General features: G+C 39.9%; 2 protein-coding genes across 2 annotated transcripts; one reads left to right on the top strand and one right to left on the bottom strand.

Annotated features, from left to right (window-relative positions):
• Window positions 1-1,719: 1,719 nt before the first annotated feature.
• LOC306983180 (CD9 antigen-like) lies at window positions 1,720-9,379 on the bottom strand. The gene is made up of 8 exons (XM_079582948.1): window positions 9,064-9,379; window positions 5,058-5,160; window positions 4,084-4,181; window positions 3,916-3,990; window positions 3,539-3,640; window positions 3,340-3,429; window positions 2,326-2,409; window positions 1,720-2,146 (listed from the first exon to the last, which is right to left on the bottom strand). Exons 1-8 carry the CDS (start codon window positions 9,130-9,132, stop codon window positions 2,081-2,083), a joined length of 687 nt encoding a protein of 228 aa, XP_079439074.1. The 5' UTR covers window positions 9,133-9,379; the 3' UTR covers window positions 1,720-2,080.
• Window positions 9,380-15,357: 5,978 nt separating this feature from the next.
• cUnh12orf56 (chromosome Un C12orf56 homolog) lies at window positions 15,358-23,730 on the top strand. Its single transcript, XM_079551430.1, has 14 exons — window positions 15,358-15,699; window positions 16,210-16,375; window positions 16,554-16,569; window positions 19,760-19,910; window positions 20,075-20,218; window positions 20,297-20,385; window positions 20,467-20,611; window positions 20,707-20,795; window positions 22,280-22,369; window positions 22,472-22,538; window positions 22,606-22,680; window positions 23,165-23,242; window positions 23,324-23,505; window positions 23,596-23,730. Exons 1-14 carry the CDS (start codon window positions 15,439-15,441, stop codon window positions 23,702-23,704), a joined length of 1,662 nt encoding a protein of 553 aa, XP_079407556.1. The 5' UTR covers window positions 15,358-15,438; the 3' UTR covers window positions 23,705-23,730.
• Window positions 23,731-24,008: the final 278 nt, after the last annotated feature.

Here is a 24,008-nt window from a genome sequence, read left to right as displayed (position 1 = left end):
AGCCAAGACTTAACGAAGTCAACATTTTAATCTCAGATATGGTCTGAAGTTCTGTGGGTAATAAGTGTCACAGCTTTGAATCTGTATAAGAAAAGGCAGAAAAACCAAAGGAAATCACTTGTCACTTGACTTTGCAGGTACATAAAAAAGTGCTCCATCCGCATAAAGTTGGCAACGGGCACCGGATCAATAACAGGAATGCCCATTTTGATTTTTAAAAGTGATGATTTGGCTTTGGCAACTTTAATGCACTGTTCTCTATCTTGAAGATACAAAGCAAACCAGCCCACTGCCTCTGTGGAGATGTTGAGGGATGGCAATTTGGATAAGAGCAAGCTGTGGCAGACCATTTCGAAAGCTTTTCATATCTAATAATACCGCTCTTACCACCCGACCGTATTCAGGGACTTTATGTCCTCAAACAGCAGTTTGCACTTTCAGTTGAATTAAACCAACTGCAGTGAAGGAGCTGATGGGCTTCCAGATGGTCAACCAGTTGTGCAGCTACTACTTTCTTAATATTCTATGCTGCTTTCGTAATCACTTTTGATAGTATTGGCAAAATTGATATGGAGACCTGGCTTCCTGCTTTAAATATCAGGAACTGCTTTTTTTTTTTCGAACCAGAGGGGAACCTACAGGTTCTTAAGCACAAATTGACAAGATATGTCAACGGTTTAACCAGGACACTACTATATTTTGGGAGAAAACAATTACTAAAATTTTCAGATTTTGAATTGACAGTTTTGAAATGATTCGTGCTACTTCTGTTTCAATCCAGAAATCATCAGAAGCTGGAAAAACTGGATGATCAATAGCCACAAAATCCTTAGTTATTCCTTCTATCAAACGTACAAAATAAGAGTTACATTTGTTTGTCATAGCGACACAGTTACTAATATATTTGCCAACTATTATAAGTCCTTTAATTCCTTTGTGTTTAGTTGATTTATTGGTCAAATTATTCAAATATTTAAATTTATAATCTACTGATGCTCTAATTCTTGTACCACTTTTTTTTTTAACTTTAAGACATGGCTTTCAGCTTAATTTCTTTAGAGCCATATCCCGCATCTTCATGACATTTTTTATGTCATTTAATCATAATGCTTTTTTTGTACATTTTATTTGCTTTATACATTTTTCTATTAACCCTGCAATGGCTGCGGTCATAATTTTGCAGCATTCATGCACATCCTCTTCTGGGCCATGATTTGTTCCTTATTTAGGTTAATCAGTTCCTTTCAAACTGCAAAGTTTGGGACTTTGGAATAAGTATTGTAGTCTTTTCTAAGCGATGTTTCTAACCGAGTCCTCCTAGTACTTCTTAGTCCCTTTGAGATTTCAGGGTCTCATTTTTCTATCATATTGAACCTATTGTACATTCACGGTCGTCAAAACCAGCGCACCTGAAGGAAAGCTATGCAGACACGAGAACATGTAAACTCTACACTGACTGACAAAGTAAATGACAAATGAGCCCATGATGTGTTGCTGCCACAGAAATGCCTCACATTTAAACAGATTTGTATCTTCATTACTCAAGTACTTTACACTGATTACTTCTGTACTTTAATAATGTGATTGAGCAACTTTTACTGATGTTTTACTGGTAGCCTAGTAAAATCTGTTTACTACTTTCACTCAAAATGGAGCCTTCCCTGTCCACAACTGTATGAACTGTAACATTTTCACTAGTAGATAACACAATCCAGAATATACATTGCAAATACACTTTATTAAACGTTAAATGACACTTTACAGATGCACTTGGCAAATCAAAATAATTAATAAAATTGTTATAAAACTCAATCCTTAAAAAAAAAAAAAAGGTAAAAACTTAAACTGTAAAAATTAGTTTTTACAACGATGCTTAGTCCAAGTGAGATTCAGCATTCTCCAGAGCAGCATAATCACAGGGGTTACATTTTACTATGGCCATAAACGAAAAACGAGTCAGTGGAGATTGCGTCATATTCTCACAGATTGACAAAGCCACCCAGCACAGACCCAAGAGGAGCGAAGCTCAAGCAGGACAGATCAAGTCTGGACATGCATGGAATCCAGTGTAAAGTGCCATTCAGACAAAGTCCCTGGACTTCTTAATGGCACAACAGAGCATCATGCTGAAGATCATCCCAAAAATCTGAAAGTTTACAATCAGATCATTAATGTCAAAAGACCTTTACAAACAGCATAATAAAGAAGTTAGTTGAATGCCAAGTTGCGCAAGTTAAAAGAAAGCTGTGCAAAACATTTAGAATCAAATCATGCTTTATTCAGTTGCTATTTACCATATTCTAAAGACAAAACAAATCTACTTGCCATGATTACTCCAATACCAATGCCGACCCCGCCGATGATGTGGAGTTTATTGTTGAACATCTCATCGATGGCAGCTGGGCAGCTCTGATGGGGGAAAAATGGATTGGTTAACTACAACGTGGTAGACCTACAGAAAACCATAGACACGCCATTATTCTTGTATACACTGACGTGCATCTATACCTGTGCTCAAGAATGGATTTACAGAAAGTGATCAGAGCACGTAATGATGTGGAAAAAAGTGCCAGTATTGAGATTCATGTAGAGCAGTGAGTGGGACTCTCCAGTGGGTTGGCTACATTTTTAGCGGGTCATGGATCACTGTCAAAAAATGACTCAATGAACTGTTATAGTTTAGGTTTGTTTTGTTTTTTTAAATCAATGCCTGAATTTTTTGGGGTGAAAATACTAGTGTTTTTTTTAAAATATATTTTATTTTAAAGCAGTATTAAGTAACTTGTTTACCTTAATACATCATTTTTGTAGTGCCTCTTGGAGTAATACAAATGTTAATGGGATGATTGGGGGGTGGCTCTGGCTAGAAAACCACAATTGCAACTTCGCTGCCTACGGGTCGGAGGCCCCAATACACACTAATGGAATCAAGAAGAAGCAGCTAACAGGCTAACAGGCAAAGCTAAAGTGCCTCTTTAGCAGTATTTACAGCCAAGTTTGAATGAAAAAAATGATCTCCATTGTGTAATTGGATGTACCATATCCCTCTCTCCCTTTGTTTTTTCTGTCAGCATAGTCACGGACAATTAATGAGTAAAAAACGCAACATGCTACGACACCTGCAGTGGGGCTTTTGGCCTCTAGGGGCATGAGTTACTTAGTACTGCTTTAAAAGTTGTAGCCGGTTTAAAGTTGAGAACCACTGACATAGAATATTTATGACCTTCAAAAAGGCAAAATGTTTGGTTAAATTGTGTCACTTCACCTTTTTGGCTTTGTTATTGAAACAACCCAGGTGTCATATCTTACTGTACAAATTAACAAATGTGTCTCCTTTACCGTAGTGATAAGAACTTCCAAACCCTCCTTTTTGGGGCAGATGTCTTTGGCCGCATCAATCACAGTTCCAGTGGGGCCGCAGCAGTTCAACTATGAAGAGTTGGACATTGATTCAGAAGTGCACACAACACAATGAAATGAACACAATAGGCATACTGATAAGTTCTAGGTATTGGGCAATGGTGAAAACAAATATTACCCCAAAGTGAATCAGGCGCAGCGTTTCCTTCAGTGCCTCTTGTTTGGTCTCCTTATAGTTTGTATAGGTCTGCTTGTAAAACTCCGTGACATCCTCAACCACCTGGACACATACAGACATGCAATCAGTAATACAAAAAGGAAAAAGATGATACTTCATGTGTATAATGAGGTCTGCTGACTGCTGCCTCTGAATATGCAGCCGGTAGTGTCAAAAGAAAAAAATGAGACGCACTTAAACTCATGACCCCTGCGCCATACAATGAGTACAATCCAAATAAGCTTCAGCATCGCATGTCAGTTTCTTGCGCCACTTACAAAACTAAATAATAGTAACAACAAAACTTCAAATCCAGGGATATTTGTCACTTTGCGTACCCTGTCCTGATTGGATAGTCCCCAGATTCCAGCTGCCACCTCCACAGCAAAGATGATGAGGAGGAAGAGGAAGAACTAAAGAGAAAATAAAATTACGAACATTATGGGTTTATATTCTGGTTTACCGATGAAGTATCTCTACACCAAGCGAAATAAGATTTTTCTTACCAGTCCAAGCATGCATGGGGATTCTTTAATGGCTCCACAACATCCCAGGAAGCCCACCACCATCATTAGTGCCCCAGATGCAATCAGGATGTACACACCTACAAGAAAAATTTGTTTTCACTATTTCTGCGGACAATTGCAGTTTAATTAGCAGAATATACTGTACTTCTAAATAAATATGCCCCATGTTTATCACTTTATTGCCACTTTGTTCTGCTCTGTGGATGAATCATAGTCAAAGAATGGAGGACAACAATAGCTTCTGCGCCAATGACACAAGTGCAGGAGCCTCAACACTATTATTCCTCCCTCAGAATTGCTGATGTTTTTTAGGCTCTATGCAGTCCTCTGTCGCCTCACCGCCTACTCCACTTATCAGTTTGATAGACGCGAGACACAAAGAGCGAAGGGTGGGGACCAGTCTGTCTTTCTGTGTCAGTTCCAGTGAGAATACAAAAGTCACTAAACAAAGGCAGCCCTGTTTACAGATGAAGAATGAGAGCTATGTGTGGAGGATCTTGACCAACGCAGTGTGGCCACAGCCTTAGCTGCCCTGCACAACATGCTGCCCAATTGGACTTCACAGTTTTGAGGATTTTGTTTTTTAAAAAGGCAGGCAAGATCTACCGTATAGCATTTAGGTCAGGATGGAGTTAGTCCCAACATTTAAAATATGTGTCAAGCTTGTTTCAATAATTCATTTTTTGAATCTAGTGACTATCCTGCTTTATTTATCCAAAAGCAACCCCATATCAAGAATATGCCACACCAAATATAAGATCAGCTTTTTTTTTTCTTATAATTTAAATATTGAGGTTGATGGGGCGAGGTTTGTGTTTAGGCCTGTTCTTTGCATGTTGTCAATGTTTGAACCCGTTTGTTGTGGTCGTCTTTGTGTATTTTTTTTACTCACTGCAAATGACTTTTCTCACAGGGGGCAATACATTTTCTACTACTACTTGTTGAAGCCTTACCAGTCAAGAAGACTGTGGGAGGGTCCTCGCCTTCAAAAAGTCCAGCTGTCCTGGAGTCAAAACGCAGCCATAATCCCACCGCTAGTACTCCAGTCCCTGCCAACTGGATTTGTGTAAGACAAAAAAAAAGATACATTTTTAAAAAGGGAGTCATTTCTGATAATGCATTGTATGTGGTCCTGCAAGGAGAAAATTCATTATGTTCAGTCAGAGAGTCAGTGAACCATGACTTTCCCCCCCTTAAATCGTTCACTTTGATTGAATACATCTGTAAAAGATCAATACAGCACATGTAATTTTAACTTTTGTCAGTATTAACAAAACACCTAATATTTAGAGATCAGTTCTGCTGAGTAGCCGATTTGTTTGTGGTAAATATATGTACAATACATAGAAGATGAATCATGGCTGATGACAACACTGTTTTGTCTTGTCAAGCGCTAATGAACCCCCCAAGGCCTGCTGCTCAAGAGGCTTCTCCCTAAGGTTCACATTAAGGAACTTAAGGCACAGAAGTGCACAGCAAAATGCAAACCATTGCTCGTTTTAAACACACCTCACATAAAGCGGATGAATGCAATGGTGGTGTGTTCAGAAAAGTATGTTTATATAGAGTAATATACTGGAAACTGACACATCCATAACAAAGTAAAGCTCCTCATGCTGCAAACGTGGCCCCAAACCCATCATTTTCATCCCCAGCATGTTCAAGAGCGGGGTAAAGTTAGCACAATATTGACAAACTTGATACTCCACTACAACAAAGGGTCTCCTGTAATTGTGTGGTCACACAGTAGCAAATCAAACAGAATATAGGATTCCCCCCCCCCCCCATCATACTAATTAGTGATATAAAGGGATACTCATATCATTCTGTTCATTTTTAGGTTGTACTTTAATCATTAATAACATCCATTTTTCTTTGGTACCAGTACAAAAAGCGCACAATCTCAGAACAGCCTGTATTAAACCAACAGGTTCTTCCTGTAGTCGAGTTGTTTTAAGTGGGTGAGATGTAGCTCCCTCAGGGCAGGCCGAGGCAGTGACTTCCAACTCACTTCACTTATAAAACCATTACAAAACCCAATTAAACACTAGTGCCTAGAAGACTCTCCTCAACATTTGACGCACTTCTCAACTTCCCACAAATCAACCACAATCGCCAGAGTCACATACCCAGAAGAGAAAGTTGAACGCAAACACCAGGTACTTGATACATTGCATTCCTCCCATGCCTGAAAGTGATTGTTCTTCCTCGCGTGTATACGTAGAAATGATAGGCCAACTTCAAATTACATGAGGAAAAGTAAAAATTGGGGGAGATTTTAGTGCACTTCACCTCCTGTGGCGGCTCACCTAAACAGGTAGGTGTTCAGAGGATGATGTGGGGGGAGGAGAGGGGGCGGGGCAACAACCGGCTGCGCTCATAATAGACCAATCAACACCAGCTGGGCACAATTATCTTCTATCAGCGCTATTACGTTGACGTAGCGACCACTCAGTCTTCTTCTACCAATTTAACTAGAGGTTGGTTGTCACATTGCATTTTATAGCAACACAAGGGGGCGCTGTGATTTAATATTGAACATCAAGCTTAACATCCTGACTATAAAAACATCCTGCAATGTGTTAGCATTCACATAAGGGGGATTCAATTATGAGAGGGTTTGTCTATTGGGGGGGATTTGGCTAATTTAACAACTGGCTGATGTTTTCGTGTTAAATGCCTGGAGGTGAGTAGATTCTGAAAAATCTTGTATTTAGCAAAACGCTATGGATCCAATAGCTTTGAACTGAACAATAATTGAGCTTTTGAGCTGAAGTCATGTGAGAGATCGGTCAAACTTTGTGAAATATGGTCAGGGGTTGGTTGTCACGCGGAGTTTAAAGGATCTATATCATGCTATTTTAGCCATTCCAAAGTTAAGTATAGGCATGTATATGATATATTGTACCTCTACCACTATGGAGCACTCATTTTTGTGATAAATATGTGTTTTCTGGAGGTATTTTTCAAACCCGGAAGACAAAATGCTTCGATTCAGTTAACTCCGCCCCCTCTCTCCGCACATAGCCTACTTTACCGTAATATAAATAAACAACGATAAGTGAAGATACTTCACAATGCAGTTATAAGGAGTTGACATCTGCAACACAGCTTCATAAATGGCTAACACACATGCATATTAGCTTGACTCACTGGACTGACTCACCGCTCTGGTCCATCGCTGTTTACATTATGGGACTTGCGTTGGTTATAAAAGTTAATCCACTTTGGTTCTGGCGAAGGTTCACCAAACATCCATCAGAGACAGTCACAGAAAAACACCATTTTGGTGATAGTCGCTGAATCCCGGAGAAAAAAAACAGCTTCTGAGAGAGTGGCCTCTTCTTGAAAAAGGTTGAATAAACTCCCGTCCTCGTAGCCAAACGCTCTTCTTTTTCTCCGTCCGTGACATTATCGTTAGGTAAGAATAAAGAACAGGTGTGTCCAGAATAAGTTGCAACGAGCTCCATCTTCACAGCTGCAGCGCAAACATGACTGATCTGCTCAGACGCTCAGGGATGTGTTTGTATTGGCCTCAGCTGACCTGGAAGCACCTCGGGCACATCCTTTCTTTTTCTTTTTTTTTTCCCTTCACTTTTTTTTTTCTCTTTGTTTCTCTCTTACAACAGAAATAATGAAAAAGCTGTTTTACAAATTAAAATCCGTCCGTAAGCATAGAATTAAGACATTGCATTACAGACGTCGAGCACTTCCGTTCCGCTGTGACGACACAACTGAACACTCAGTCGTTCACCAGGAGAGGGAGGAGCAGCTGCTCAGAGAGCAGGATTCAGGAGGATTACTGAGAGCTGCGTGAATGAAGCCACAAATCACTCTGGGGGTGTTTTTGATAAGGAAATAGCATAACAACATGGCTAAAAGCTCTAAAAAGTCAATTTTGCATGATATAGGACCTTTAACCTCTTACCATGTGCATTTTCTCTAGTTTGGAAGTACCCAAAGCTAAAAACTTCTGGACTGGAGAACAACGGTGTAGTGCCTCAATTCAAAGCCTGTAACTGATGGTAACTTTTTTATTGCGTTGTCGTCGTGCTTTTGTCACATTATTGAAGCGTTTTGGTCACGTTTTCGTATATTTTTGGTAGTTTTTTTGTCGCGTTTTTGTTTTTTGTGTTTTTCATCACATTTTTTGTCGCTCTTTCACTTTGGTGTATTTCTCTTCTGTTGCTTCTTTGTTGCTTTCATCCTTTGTTTTTGTGGCCATATTCATTGTATCATTAGCATGTTGAGCACATATTTTACTGCAGTGCATAATTTCCTGCATTTTTAAACCCTTTGAAAAAAAAAAAATTACAATTAGGCCTATTTCAAATTCGTGAGATGAACACATCATGCATTTATTGGTGAGTAGTTTAAAACCTATTTAAAACCTAACCCAAAATGATTCCACCAACCCCACACATTGTGACAACCTACCCTCACATGGGGTACATTGCCAAAGAGTTTCCTGTCTTTGACGGTTAATAAGTGTTTAATGCAATAAGATAAAATGAAGGAAGCAAAATACTACATGCCAAGGGTTTAAGCTTTTATTTAGCGTATGTGGCTCTTGTGGAATATTGTGTTTATGAGCAGTGGACTCTACAAAAAAAGTGTGACAACCAGCCCCGGTCGCCCCTGTTTATTGATGAGGGCTACCTGCGACACCCACTTTGATAAAGTTGTATAGGCCTACCTAGTGGCAAAGAGTAAGTTTCACTTTATTCAATGTAATTCAATGACATAATCCGCAAGCATGACAAGAAGACATGGTTAGGCAAGCCTCATGTGATACAATAAATGGAAAAATAAAAACTAGTGAAGTCAGAAAAAAGACAAACTGCCAGGCTGTAGCATTCAGGAAACTGACATAACTAACAAGTCTCTCCCAAGTGCCAAGCCCAACATAGCCTGATAATAATGTTATACATAAATGCATTGGGCCTTCGATAGACTCACCCAAAAGACAAAGTTGAAGATGAAGAGCGCATATTTGATGCACAGCTCCCAGCTGCTCAGGGCGGTCATCCTTCTCTGTTGTCAGAGTGAAGACGGAGTAATGCACCTGGAGGTTGGATGAGATTAGTCTGAGAGAGCGCTCTATAACTCGCTGACAGCCTATTGTCACAATTATGTTTATTTCCTCAGCTCTGTAGGCTATTAAAGTGCCTAAAAGCGCTTTGAGTGCCTAATGTAGATGGAAAAGTTTAGACCATTTACCATTTCAGTTTGCTGTGCACAGAGCCGACGTCATGGGCTAACTCTCTCTCTCCTCCCCCTCAGGCGTCGATGCGATGGGTCAACTGCACAGTACAAAGCCGATAGTGTGGATAAACAGTCCCCAACTGTTGTTTTGCAGCTGCATAAGCCATAGTTTCACTCAGACAGAGGGAGAGGGAGAGAGGTTGTTCCAACATTTACCCGAAGTCAGCTGCCTATAGGCCTAAATAGCCTGAGCAAAGGCACTTTGAAGAATTTGACAGTGATTGCCTGTTTCTTGATGACCAGAGAGGCCGATGGCGCAGATCAGGAGCCATGTCGCAGCTAGTCACACCCAACGCAAAATAGTATAGAGTTGGGATGGAATGTTATAAAATCACTGTTACCATGGAAATCCGCAAAAAAAAAAAAACATTGATTAACATTAGCTAAAAAACAGTATACAAAGTGGAGGAACAACTCTGTTAGCTGCCGAGTCGTCACTGGACAACACAAGTCCAAGTGTTCCAATGTCAACAATGACTCCAGTACTTTACCCTTTTAAAATTGCCATTAGATTATTATAGAAAAAGCCCTCTGCAAATCCCATGATACTTAGTGATATGACATTTAAAGTTGAATGCAGGGCAACTGAAAATGACATGGCAGTCACTATGGTTTATTGTTTATTGTTTGTTTATTGTTTATTAATGGATCCCCATTAGTCTTTACCATATAATAGTAAAGACTACTCTTCCTGGGGTCCATGAAAATGCTACATTTAAAATTTACAAAACATCATTACATGTACAAATACATCGTTAAAAATCCTTAAAAATCCCGTTCCTGAACATGCTAATACAATATTACAATATACCTAATCTGGGATATTGTTCTTCACTACATTATGTCCCATAATTTAAGACGTGTTTTTTTACCATTCTTTTAAAACAGCTTTTGAACACTAAGGCTGTTAAAGAGTAAGGGAGCTTGTTCCACAGAACCATCGCTCTGTACAGAACTGTTCTCTTCAGAGCATTTGTCCTCGGCTGTGGAGGTGTAAAAAGGCACCGTGAAGCCTGACGAGTATTTAAACTGTGCCTTTCTCTGATCAGCCGTAGTTGGGAGAACAGACCTAAGGGTTTTTGAAGAGTGTAAACATTTTTGCAGAACACTATAAGACTGCAGGCCACTCTTTCCTCTACTTTAAACCAGGATAGCCTCTCGTGCATGGCACTGACACTGGTCCTGAATGGGCATCGCAGTGCGAGACGAGCTGCTCTGTTCTGGATTAATTGTAATTTTACAAGGTCCTTTTTAGAAGCACTTGACCATATAATGGAGCAGTAGTCAAGATGTGAGAGTGCAAGTGACTGGAGAACCAACTTGGTAACTGGAATAGTTAAAAAATACGCGCATCTTCTTATATTAGAGATGGCTCTACTCATTTTTACAACAGTGTTTTTAATATGTGGAGACCAAGATAAGGTTGGATCAATAGTGACTCCCAATAATTTGGCTTCAGTGACCTGCTGAATATCAGTGCCATGCATGGACAGACTTAAGTTGTGCCCAGTTTGAAATTAAATTAATTTCTTGTTGAAGAAGACAATTTAACTGACTACTTGTATTAGCAGATACATAAAGAGTTACGTCATCAGCATAGGAAATCAACTGTGCTTTTTTTAGCGCATAAGAAATTTCATTTACAAATATACTATAAATAAGGGGCCCAAGGCAACTTCCTTGAGGAATGCCGCATGACAGAAGTTTCACATCAGAGAGAGAGCCACCAAAGTGCACACATTGTTGCCTACCGGTTAGATAACTCTTCATTAAAGTCACTGCTGAGTTTCCAAAGCCATAAGCACTCAATTTACTGAGCAATAGCTTGTGGTCAATCACATCAAAAGCAGCACTGAAATCAATAAATACGACACCAACAAGACTTTTTTGATCCATCTGTTTGAGCCACTCATCAGAGAGAGATGTTAGTGCAGTAGCAGTGGAATACCCAGGCTTATAAGCATGTTGGAGATCTGAGTTAAGGCCGTTGCTAGCGAAATAGTCCCGTATTTGCTTGAACATGATCTTCTCTAATAATTTGCTTAAAATAGGCAGGATGCTGATGGGCCTACTGTTTAGGCCACTAAGCGGTTCCTTGGAGTTTTTCACCAGTGGCACTACTTTAGCAATTTTCCACATATTTGGAAAAGTCTGATTTACCAGACACAGATTGAATATGTGACATAAAGGCCTTGCAATACACTTTGCTGAAAGTAGGAGAAGCCTTGGGTCCAAACCATCTAATCCAACAGAGGCATCAGATTTAACAGACAGGAGGAGCTCCTCCATTTCCTTCACAGTAATGGGCTTAAACTCAAACCCGCAGTTCTTATTAGACATTATGTTGTCTGTGATGATGGAGATAGATAGATCATTCTTAGTTAAAGGCATTTGTTCTCTTATATTCTCTATTTTTTTAATATAAAAATTGTTAAAATAATTAGCAATGTTCTGGGGCTTAGTCAAGAATTTTCCATCTACTTCGATGAATGCAGGAGCTGTCCTTTTCTTCCCCAGAACATCATTAATAGTTCTCCACAATCTTTTGCTGTCATATTGGTACTCTTCAAATTTATTTTGATAATGCCGCCTTTTCTTTTGTCTGTTAGATTTAGTCACTGTATTTCTTAATGACTTGTAGGCTTGCCAGTCTTTTGGGTTCCCTGAAACAATGGCAACTTTTTTCAGCTCATCCCTCTGCTTCATGTGATTTCGAAGTTCCTTATCTATCCAAGGAGCTTTAAGAGCTCTCACAGAGATCTTACGAACAGGAGCATGCTTGTCACATACAGAAGTAAACAGATTCATAAAAGTGTCCAAAGCTTTCTCCATATGAGCTTCTTCAAAAATGTCTTTCCAGATTATATTACCCAAGTCTGATGTAAAGTTATTTTCACAAAATGATTTATACATTCTTTTTAATATGATTGTATTCCCTTGTTTAGGATTATTCCTTTTCAAGACCACTGCGATAATATTGTGGTCACTGAATCCCACAGGAACAGAAACCACTTGAGTGCATTTCTCAACACAATTCGTATAAAGATGGTCAATACATGTAGATGTGACAGATCCATCAGGGTTCACTCGGACTCTTGTTGGAACATTAACTACCTGCTTTAGGTTACATTCAGCGGCAGCATCACTCAGTTTGGTTTTCATATAGCAGTGACTGGATAGCCAATCTACATTCATGTCTCCAAAAACAAAGACCTCATTATTAGTGTCTGTTGCTTGCTGTAACATTAAGCAGATATTATTCAAATACTCGCTGTTACCATTTGGTGGTCTATAGCAGCAACACACCAATATAGGCTTAACATAAGGTATGTACAGTTGAAGCCAAAGAGCTTCTAAACCAGTCACACATAGGTCTTTCCTCACTTTAGCAGGTATATGGTCCTGGATATACAAGGCTACTCCTCCGCCATATCCGTTCCGATCCATCCTGTAGACATTAAATCCCTGTATGTGTATCGCAGAATCCTCAATCGACTCATCCAAATGTGTCTCAGTAATTGCTATAACATTGATTTGATTTTCTTGCAATAGAGAGGTCAATTCATGAGTTTTGTTTCTTAAGCTACATATGTTTAAATGGGCTAATTTAAACCCTTTGTGAAGTAGTTTTATGTTCATTCAATAAAAGTCCTGATTAAAAACAATAATGTCACAAATGAATTTTCACTCACTGGTGCTGCTTTTGGGAGTGGATGATGTAGGCACAGTATTCCACTTTGCATCTCTTCGCTCTCTTGGAGGATGAGACACCAGGCGATCATACACAAGATATGCAATATTTCCTTTTTCCCGGGCTTCTTTCAGTTTAGGCCACAACTCCCTCCTTTTTTGCCGAACCACCTCAGAGAAGTCCTCCTGAATATACACTCCAGGTGCAGATTTTCTGAGCTCCTTTCGATTTCTCCAAACCAGCTCTCTATCCTTGTATTTAGAGAACTTGGCAATGATGGGACGGGGGCGACTCCTGCCTACCCCATCATTCATCTTTCCCAGACGATGAGCGCGTTCAATGCTGATAGATCCAGCATCCAGTTTTAGTTTATCTGATATAAGTTTTTTGATTTGAATCTCTGTGTCCTCCCATTTCTCAGGAGAAGATTCACAAATCCCATCAAAAATTAGATTGTTTCTTCTAGACTGATTCTCCAGATACTCAGCTTTAGATTCCAGAGAGACGAGGCCATCACAGATTGTTCGCATCCCCGTCTCCAAGGAGTTAAGATCAGTAGAGGTCTTTGAGGTGTTGGATTTAATTTCATCCACATCTCGTTGGGTGTATTGGATACTGTCCTTTAGTTCCTGAGTTTGTCTGTTCAAACTGTCCAGACGCTCATTAGTAGACTCCATAAACATCTTGACAATCTTGGTGAAATTGTCCGATTGTTTGTCCATCATCTCATTGTAGTAGGCTTTTTGTTGACGTAATGCCTCTTTTATCATATCTTTAACTACATTGAGGGAAACAAAGTCTCTGTCTTCATCTATCTTGTCAGGATGAGTAGTTAAAGCTCCCTCATGCCCGATGGCTAGTCCAGAAGACTTGTCCTTATTTTTAGGCATTTTTCGTGTGATTATACACAGATATCCAGAAACACAGGCCTGAGGCCTGTCCACTCAAGCAGGAAGGGAGCCCAGGATAAAAGGAATCCCTTCAGTATCAGCACCAGCACAAGCAATCCGTCTGCAATTTTTACTTGTCCCAGCCAGATGAGAATAGCCAATACTTTACTAAAAATATTAAAGCAATTGTTAGATAAAAAAGGGTAAAAACAGGTCTTATACAGAGAGCTCAAAATCCTGCAGCAGCATACAGGAAACAGGAAGCAGATGATAACAGCCTAAATGCAGATTTCTCATCTTATTTTGTTGCTAATTGCTCTGTAGGCTAGTTTCTGGGCCAATTCACACGAAACACAATTAAATCACGATCTCAAAGTTCAAAGTCATCGCTCCCAGCACATATGAACTATGGTCCAATTATTTCCTCATACAGTGGTAATAGGCTATTAAAAAACTTGAGAGTGATGTTTGTCAGTAGAGAGGACTTCGAGTCGTAAGAATAATGTGGCAGGTTTGTGAATCCAATCACTGTCAAATAATGATCAGGGAAAACATTTGGACATTTTCTTTTTGTAAATTTCTTTCACAAACTGTATCTGTCCCATAGAGTTGTATTGGCACCTGTAGGCTTTGGCCTCCTGTAGACCATAGAATGTTGACTAATCAACTCACTATCTTACCATCATCAAGGGGTCAGCACTCGTGCCTCACAGCAAGAAGGTCCTGGGTTGGATTCCCGTGTGGATGGGGCCTGTCTGTGTAGAGTTTGCATGTTCTCCCTGTGTCTGCATAGGTTTCCTCCAGGTACTCCGGTTTCCCCGACCACTAAAATATGACAATAGGTTCACCTCTGGGGCCAGGACTCCCCTGTAAAAGAGATTCTTAATCTCCTTGGGACTTTCCTGGTTAAATAAAGGTCAAATAAAAAAATAAACATCAAGTTAAAAGCAAGCATTTGCATAACAAATTAGGCGTGAGAACCGCGGAAGAACGTCCTGTCCTTGTTGGAGCTTCTTTCTTGACAGGGCTGGAGACTAACGACCGGCCATCTGAAACAACATAGCTCACTTTAACCTAAGGTCTAGCCTGCTTGTAAGTAAGTAACGTAGCCACCAGATGGCAGTGCGCAATTGGTTGCAAACGGTGCAATGAGTCAAGACAAGTCATCTTCTACACACAAAGTATACGGACATTTTTTGACTAACTCGAAGTATAAATTAATGGCCTGAAGAGACTACAAATTTATGAAGAATGTGATGTCTACCTATTTAATGTTTTGTTTCTGATTATTTAGGCTAATAAATTGCGTCTTGATCTTCAGCCAATCAGGCACATCCCACCTTACAGAACGGACCAATCACAGCGTTGTGCGTTAAACTAACGATGGACCAGCGTATCCCCATGAATAGGACAGAAGAAACGCAACAAGCTGAAGTTTGACATCCAGATCGCCCCTCTCTGTGGAAGAAGACCCTTATAGCTGGGCCCATGGCCCGGGCCGACGGCCTCAGACCCGGGACACTTCTCTATCGTCATAACATAAGACTGGACTCATTCTTGAAGCGGAACACGGACCGAGCAGTGTACGAGCGAATCCGGGCCTATGAGCCATGCGTGGTTAAGTCGGACTCTATAAACAAAATTTACATGCACGTGGTGATGAGCGACGAGCGCGTGTACCTGACTGAGTTTCCACCGCGCACACTCACCTCTGCCTTCAGCTTTAGCTCCGTGAGGGCCATTGAGCTGGTGAGTGCAACATCACACTCTTGGGGTCAGGGTGATGTCTGGTTGGTTCACAATCTCCCTCAGCTCAACAAGCAAACGTTTTTGTTTTTGCAAAGCATTAATAGGCCTTTAACCTATTTGCATTGCCTATTCAATGGCCACTATCAATGTTGTTGACAGGGGAAACATCACCCCAAAGTGAACGCTTATTGCGTGGCACAGGGATGCACTGGTTTATGTATTATGTTGATCTTCAGTCACGCTACGGGGAACTACGTAAACTATGAGGCTGTAATTTAGAGCTTTTTATCATTACTAGTCTCAAAACTGATATGCATGATCATGATTGTGTGATTGTTGCTGCTGTTTGCTTGTACTACGCTAAACTTAAGTTAAGTCACATATATTTTGATGAGTTTAACTTTTAATGTTAAACACTTGCTTCTAATTATGATGACATTTTTATGTGAACAAAGCAAAAACGAAAAAACATGCACTGGACTTTTTCTCTGCCTCCTGTCTATTCTGTAGATCAATGACCTCCCAGATTTCCTCAGCGGACAGGACAGGTTACGGTGCCAGCACATAAAGATCCTTTATGTCCAAGACCAACCCGCTGCAAAGGGGCTACAGAGAAATGACCAACTGTTACCGCCGCTTCCTCCATCTCACGGCTTCAGCCCGCTTTCAACAGGAGGTAAACACTGGATTTTAACACCCAAAAAGATGAAAGAATCTCCTTCACCACCACCTGAGAAAGCACAAATACCCATAGTAATCGTTCATTAAAAGTGAATCTTACACCAGAGGCTCATGTTGTACCTGCTTCTTTGATTTGCTGAGCTGTAACCCTAACCGTGTTCTCACTTCCACAGGATTTGCTGCGCACAGGTAAGCTTTACACAATGCATACACTTACTACAATGGGCTGAGGATGTGTTCATACACATCTATTCACTCCTTTTGTTGTTTAAAATGATGTCCTTTTTTCAGTATTTAACAAAATACAGTCACGCTTATACCTTCATGTATGCCGTGCAATGAATGGCCTAAACTTTGATGACCCGATGACTGCCATGAGGACATTTTTTGTGCTCCAGTAAAGTCATTCTGATCAGAAACATCACAATAATAAAAGTCTGAAAACACCAGCTGCTCTTTCAATCTCTGACCTTTGTCCTAGTTTAGTCCTGGTTTCATAACAACAGCACAATTCCTCCTATTTAAGTCTTTAAAACAGTACTAAAAGTGGATGCTTTATACTCTTACTTAAGTAGGATTTTAACCTGATAACTTTACTTTTGCTAAAGTAAATGAGCTGCTATTGCGCTCTCTGTACTTGTACTACTTCTTCCTTTACTTACTGCTACATACTAAAGTTGCTACATACTAAAATTGTAAAATAAGGGTCTAAAAATGTTTTTGAACCCACAGGAGCCACGGTACAATAAAAGCAGATGGAAATGAGAGTAAGCTGGATTATGGTGCATCCTTCGATCCTGATATATTAAAACTTTTAATTTAATTAAAATTTCACTATGTCAAACACAGAAGTCAGAGTTTTGAAACAGAACCTTTATGTCCTTCCTGAGAACCAGTGTAAAGTTTGGAACAACATAACAAACAATGAAGTGTCTGGGAGTCAGGGAGACAGACCAAGTCTAAATCCATAAAACATTTAATAGGTTTCTGTCATCGTGGGAAGCTCCTGTGTGCATTTCAGTTCACTAATGTGCAGAGATGTCACTGCTGCGTTTCCAACAGATTTGTGCCAATGAGCAAAATCGGAACTGCAGTATAACCTGGTCAGTCAGTTAAAGCAAGGAAGACATTAAATTAGTCATGGCCACTGGAGACACTAAGGCGCGTCAGTGTACAAGTGTGACAGAGATATCACTCGCACGGTTGCTTTCCAGTCCTTTCCTCATGGTTGTTAGAAAAAATTGACATAGAATTTGCTACAGTTGTGCTTAAAAGTTTACAGACCTTGGCAGAATTGTTGATGATTTTTTTGTTGACAATTTTTCAAAGAATATGAAAGATAACACAGAGTTAGTGGTTGTGTGAAGCCATTTGTGGTGAAACAACAGAGTTTGCTCTTTTCAAATCATAGTGAAAAAGAAAGTACCAAAATGATCAAAAGTTTACACACAACCCCCTTTAGCATCAATGACAGCTTGGAGACTTTTGTGGTAGTTGTGGAGAAGGTTCTGTATATAATCTAATGGCCCATTCCTCTTAATCACAAACTTTTGATCAGGGTTATTTTTGGTACTTTATTTATTTATTTATTTGAGCAGTATACATTGTGCTCAAAAGGAGTGGGCTAAGTAGCTTATGAGCGCCCACCCCCAAACTCAATGCAATAAAAAAAATAAAAAAAAATATCACAAGGAACAAAGCAACAATTAACAACAGCAAAAAATGGATTATATGCACTCAAGATGGTATTTACCTTAAAGGGGCTACACAAAGTTTAAAAATATAAAAATAATGTATTTTCCTACATGTTCCAACAATGTTCTAATGTGTAAAATGAGCTCAGACCTATTCACCACAACTCTAAAATCCTGCACTGTCACTCAAAAAGGTGTCATTTCCGTTGTGCACGAGCTTAATATAGAAAGTGCAGTTACATGTATGACCTGAGGTGGCAGTAGTGAGTATAAAATGACCAACTTGCATCTAGCCCCTTTAAAGGAATAGGCCACCGTTTTTACATACTGAGATATGTTCTTACCTAACCTTAGACCAGTTAATATATACCCGTCTGGTCTTTGTCCGTGCGCTCTGTCACGCAAACGGAGCACATACGCAGCCTCTCCCACATGTCATATAGCTCCAAAAAAAGCTCACGATAGAAGCTACCAAGCTCTTCCACGTGTTCCCTATTTAAATAAAGTTACGTGAAGTGTTTTCATGCGAAGTATATTTACACAGAAATGTAACATGTCGATTTTATAAGCAGATAAAAAGGGGTACTATATTGTGAGGCGTAATGATACGAGGAGCACAGCGTCCGCGCAGAAACTCCTAAAGACTTCCCCCGCTCACTTCTGTCAATAGAAGCTGCGTGACTTGTAGAGAGCCTTTTACAACAAGCAGAAAATATATTTTCGGAAAGTGCTTGCGCATTCCTACCTCATGGTCGAGGTCCTGAGTCCTGTGTCGTCGTCCGGGGTGAGTTGGAAATCTGTGAAACATTACTACACTATATACTTTCTGCTTGTTATCACAGCCCGGCACGGTGCACGTAAAAGGCATCGTTCACAAGTTATCGACGCTTCTTCAACTGTTCTCTGTGCGCTCTCTACAAGTCACGCAGCTTCTATTGACGGAAGTGAGCGGGGGAAGTCTTTAGGAGTTACGATTTGCTCCTCGTATCATTACGCCTCACAATATAGTAACCTTTTTATCTGCTTATAAAATCGACATGTTACATTTCTGTGTAAATACACTTCGCATGAAAACACTTCACGTAACTTTATTTAAATAGGGAACACGTGGAAGAGCTTGGTAACTTCTATCGTGAGCTTTTTTGGAGCTATATGACATGTGGGAGAGGCTGCGTATGTGCTCCGTTTGCGTGACAGAGCGCACGGACAAAGACCAGACGGGTATATATTAACTCGTCTAAGGTTAGGTAAGAACATATCTCAGTATGTAAAAACGGTGGCCTATTCCTTTAAGTAAAATTACATGACTGAAACTCTGTGCTGTATACATTCCCAAAAAGGAGCAAGTTTTTCATTGTGATTTTAAAAGAGCAAACCTTTTGTGATATTTTTTATATTATTTGAAAAATTCTGCCAGGGTATGTAAACTTTTGAGCACAACTGTATGAAGGAAATGAATGTCCTGCTAGTTCCACTTCTAAGATGTAGCAAAATGTGTGCCTACAATTTTTAGTGTCAATCCAATATCATGGACATAAAATAAAAAATACATTGAGCCAGAAAAGAGTGTCCATGGAGTATTTATTCATTTAATCTCCAACTACAGCGACGCATGTAACAACTAAATACCTTTCTTTAATGTCATTGTTGTATGTGATGTCTTCATTGATTTTCTTGTTCATCAGCCCACCCATGCACACACCTAGACCCACTCGCTCAGCCTCTTGTCCCAATGGAGAGACTCTGGGTCTGCTGGCGCCTCAAACTCCAGAGAGACCTCACTCTTCAGCCTCTATGTACCCACTCACCTCTGATGAAAAATTACAATCTCCCAAGGTATTATAATAACAATAGTGCTGCCTAATATGAAAAAAAAAAAACATGTAAAAACTTGGGTCTGGACTCTCCAGATTATTGGATAGCCAACAACTAAATTCTATACTAATTGTATCCTAATTTGTAGTATAGCCAATGCAATTAACTGGCATGTGCTGTTTTAGGTGCCCCGAAGAATTGGCTTGTTGTTTTCACGTCTGAAGAACCGAAACAAAGAGACTAACGTGGCTGAGCTGCATTTGTACGCTCTTTCACCATTGTCCACACTTTACCTTCATCTGCACAGCATCTGGACCAGCTTCAATATAGTGCGTTGAAGTCCTTACAATAAGGTCTGCAAAGAAGCATTTTTTACTTTTTTGTTTGTTTGTTTGTTTGTTTGATAGAAAACCACTCTAATGTTGGACCCACTATACAGAAGAAAGTACTGTGCTTCACCTTGCAACTCAGCAGGAGATTGCCTTAAAGTTATCAGGTGCCTAGACTATATCTCATTTAGTCAGTGCCATTTTGTATTTTTTGCATGCTCCGTTGTGCTGATTTTGTGTTTGTTTAGCTGGGAGCGGACAGCATATTTGTTCTCTCAACTGAAAACTGAGCTGTTGCAGGAGGGCATCAGTGTGGAAAGCTTGTACCTTTTACTGCAGGAGCTGCGCACTGCCGCCCACAGAAACATCGCATTGCGCAGACTATTCTGGAGAGTAAGAAGTTCATGCAATGTTCGAGGCAATTTCATTACTTCTCTGTATCCAGCAAAATGATCTGAATGTAAAAATGGCTTTTCTGTCTTAATTAGTCCAGTGAGCTGTGCCTGTCCCTGGTTCAGACTCTGGAGGATTGCCTTCATGGAGATCAGAGCGAGGTTTACACAACTGACCGCCTCCTGTAAGCTTCACTATGCGTGTTGTTACTTAAGTCTGACTTAGCCTAAGACTGTCCAATATACTTACAACAGACTAAATCCTCTTTGGAATACTGTAGTATGTCCTCCTTTGAACTGACTTTGTGTAACCTATGACAGGGATGTAACCTATGTTTTCAAATCGGACAAAATCTGATTAGGCCTATGTCGACTTTGAATTACGTGTACTCTTGCAAGTAAAAATCCCAGTCAAAAACTCCATTAGACCTTTAAAAAATAATAATATTAAGGATTAAAAAGAACTATAGCAGCTAATCAGCTCACTCACTCACTCACTCACAGTTTTGTCATTATTCATTCATGGGATTTGAAGTACCAGCTAATCTGTGCTATTGTTTTATCTAAGCCAAGTCAATGCTCAAAATTGTAATAGTTTAGCAGGTTAACATTTGACTGAAGAGGAAAGCTTTTATTTTTTTGTTAAACCTCTCAACCTCTCGGAAACTCTCACCTTAAAGGAACAGGCCACCGTTTTTACATACCATGATGTTCTTACCTGAGCTTAGACGAGTTGATGCGTAACTGTCTGTTTTTTGTGGGTGCGCTCAGTCAAGCAAAGCGACCAAAGATGTTGTTAGCATTTAGCCATTTAGCGACCAAAATCTTCCTCGTTTCCCCTATTTAAATACTGTTACCTGAAAAGTTACACGATCCAAGTATAGTTACACAAAATTAATCATGCCGATTTTCTAAGCGGATAAAAGGGGTACAATATTGTGAGGCGTAATAATACCTTAGGAGCATAGGAGTGCTTCTAACTTCACCCCAGTTTGGAGCTATAGGAATATGCTGGGAGGGGCTAAATGCTAACAGCATCTTTGGTCTTTTTGCGCGACTGAGTGCACGCACAAAAAACAGACAGGTACGTATCAACTCGTCTAAGCTCAGATAAGAACATATCTCAGTTTGTAAAAACAGTGGCCTGTTCCTTTAACCGAGTGCAGTTTCTCCAGTTCAGCTTTACCCAAATCTTAAAGCTTCTCCACTGGAGACTGTGCAGCCTATAGGCCAGGATAACGCCTCATGTCAAAGTGACTTTGCTGTCACGTTGTTGCCACATTTTTGTCACATCTTTAAGCGTCATGTTTTCGCCTCTTTTTTGTCTGATTTCTGTAGGTTTTTTTTGTTACTTTATCGCACTTTTTCCGCTTTTTTTTAAAACTTGTTTTCATCACTTTTTTGTCACCTTTTTGTCATGTTTTTGTCGCTTTGCAATTATGTTATGGTTGCTTTTTTTTGGTCACTTTTTTGGTTATATCCTCATCCTTGTCTTTTGCTATTTTTGTTCATTCTTTGTTCAAGAAGATGGTTTTTTTGGGTTTGGGTAAAGCCAAACTGGAGAAAATGTGCTCGGTCCAGGTGGGGGTAAAGAGGTTAAGTCCATGTTTTTTAAAGGCCTGTCTTGTCCATGGTCGTAAGCCATATTAGTGAAATGTTTTCTTTATAGAATGAGAACTCTGATTGTCCAGACACTTGCAATCATGTTTCGAGAGACAGAGGTTGAACCAGCCAGACTCAGCCTACTCGCCGCTAACAAGTAAGCACACTCTTTGGTCTGAGAATGATAAACAATATAAATAAAGATGATTAAAGTCTACACCACAGTGAAATTATCCGAAAATCATGTTTGTTGTCACAGTGGCGCCCTTGTCAGCAAGATGCTACTTGCTTCGACTTGTGATTCATGGACTCCAAATGACCCCCAGGTGCACTAGGCTTTAGTCGTTGCCTTTTGTGTGACATTGTATAAACTTTAAATGTTTTATCTCACAGATCAGAGTCTTTCTTACTGAGTATTTGGATGCTGCCTGTTCGCTGCTCTTTGAGCTGATCCTTTTAGGCCAAGAGGTGTGTTCTTATAAGAAATAATTTTTTTGCGTAATAGATACTGTATGTTCTCACCTGAGCTTAGACGAGTTGATGCGTACCTGTCTGGTCTTTGTGCGTGTGCTCAGTCATGCAAAAAGACCAAAGATGTTGTTAGCATTTAGCCTCTCCTCCTCTCCCCTATGGGGCCAAATGGAGGGAAGTTAGAAGTGACCAAGCTCTTCCACGTTTTCCCTATTTAAATTCGGTTAAACTGCGCAGATGTCGAAGTGCTCCTAAGGTGTTATTACGCCTTATCACCCCCATTTGGCCCCATAGAGGAGAGGAGGAGAGACTAAATGCTAACAACATGTTTGGTCTTTTTGCGTGACTGAGCGCACACACAAAGACCAGACAGAAAAACGGTGGCCTGTTTCTTTAAGTACATTAAGAATAATATCTTCCATTTATTAGTCAGTCTTAATAAATATTGCATAATTGTCAGAAATTGCTTTGTGTGTTTCAGAAAAGCAGATTTTCCAGTTCAGAAAGTATCTTGTCTGTTGGCTGGATAATTCAAGTGCTGCAGTCACATCCTCACCTGGTGATCAAAACATCAGATAAACTTGAAGCCTTACATCAGACAACAAAATTCTAATCCAAAATATGCATATCTTTGTTGCAGTTGTCTTTTATAAGTTACCAGGTCCAACAAGTGGTGATGGTTCTGTCCAATTCTCAACACGACATCCTAAATCCAGCGCAGTCAGTGCTATTGTTTCAACGCTGTTGCCTCCTGCTGGTCTGTCTGCAGTACAGCAACCATCTAGCTCAACATCTGAAGTCCAATTTCAGAGAGGATTTCAAGTGAGACATCTTTTTTGTATACATTTTTAAAATAAGCAATTTGTCTAATTAAATACATAGTAAAAAAAAATGAACACTGTTTGGTTGCAGGTACTCGGTAAATGTTTTAGATGCTGAAATGAAGTTGCCGCCTCATTATCCCATCAGCCCAATGCTACGAGGTCTGGTTCAGCAAATCCAAACTCTTATCCTGCTCTAAGACGCTTTGTAGTCTTAAAAAAACAACAACTTATATCCAAAGCTTTTAATGAAGCTACTGTTGCTGCTTTTGTTTATCAAAGCAGCAGAGGAAGATTGACCTCAAACCCAAACGTTGCCAGTTCAATTCCTTCTTTTGGAGAAACAAACTGCTGTCCTTAGATACTTGTGTATCTGGAGTGTGGCTTTATGATGTACGTGTTTATGGTGGAGGTAGAGGCTGGTGAATGGAAGCCATGTCTGTACCACCACAGAAAGACTGAAATTTGCTATGTAAAGTTAATTGTTTATGACCAATGCCCTTT

The sequence above is a fragment of the Gobius niger genome (assembly GCF_951799975.1).
Source record: "Gobius niger genome assembly, chromosome: 2".
Taxonomy (NCBI): Eukaryota; Metazoa; Chordata; class Actinopteri; order Gobiiformes; family Gobiidae; genus Gobius; species Gobius niger.
The sequence above is the reverse complement of the archived record's forward strand: the minus strand, read 5'-3'. Positions and strand labels throughout refer to the sequence as shown.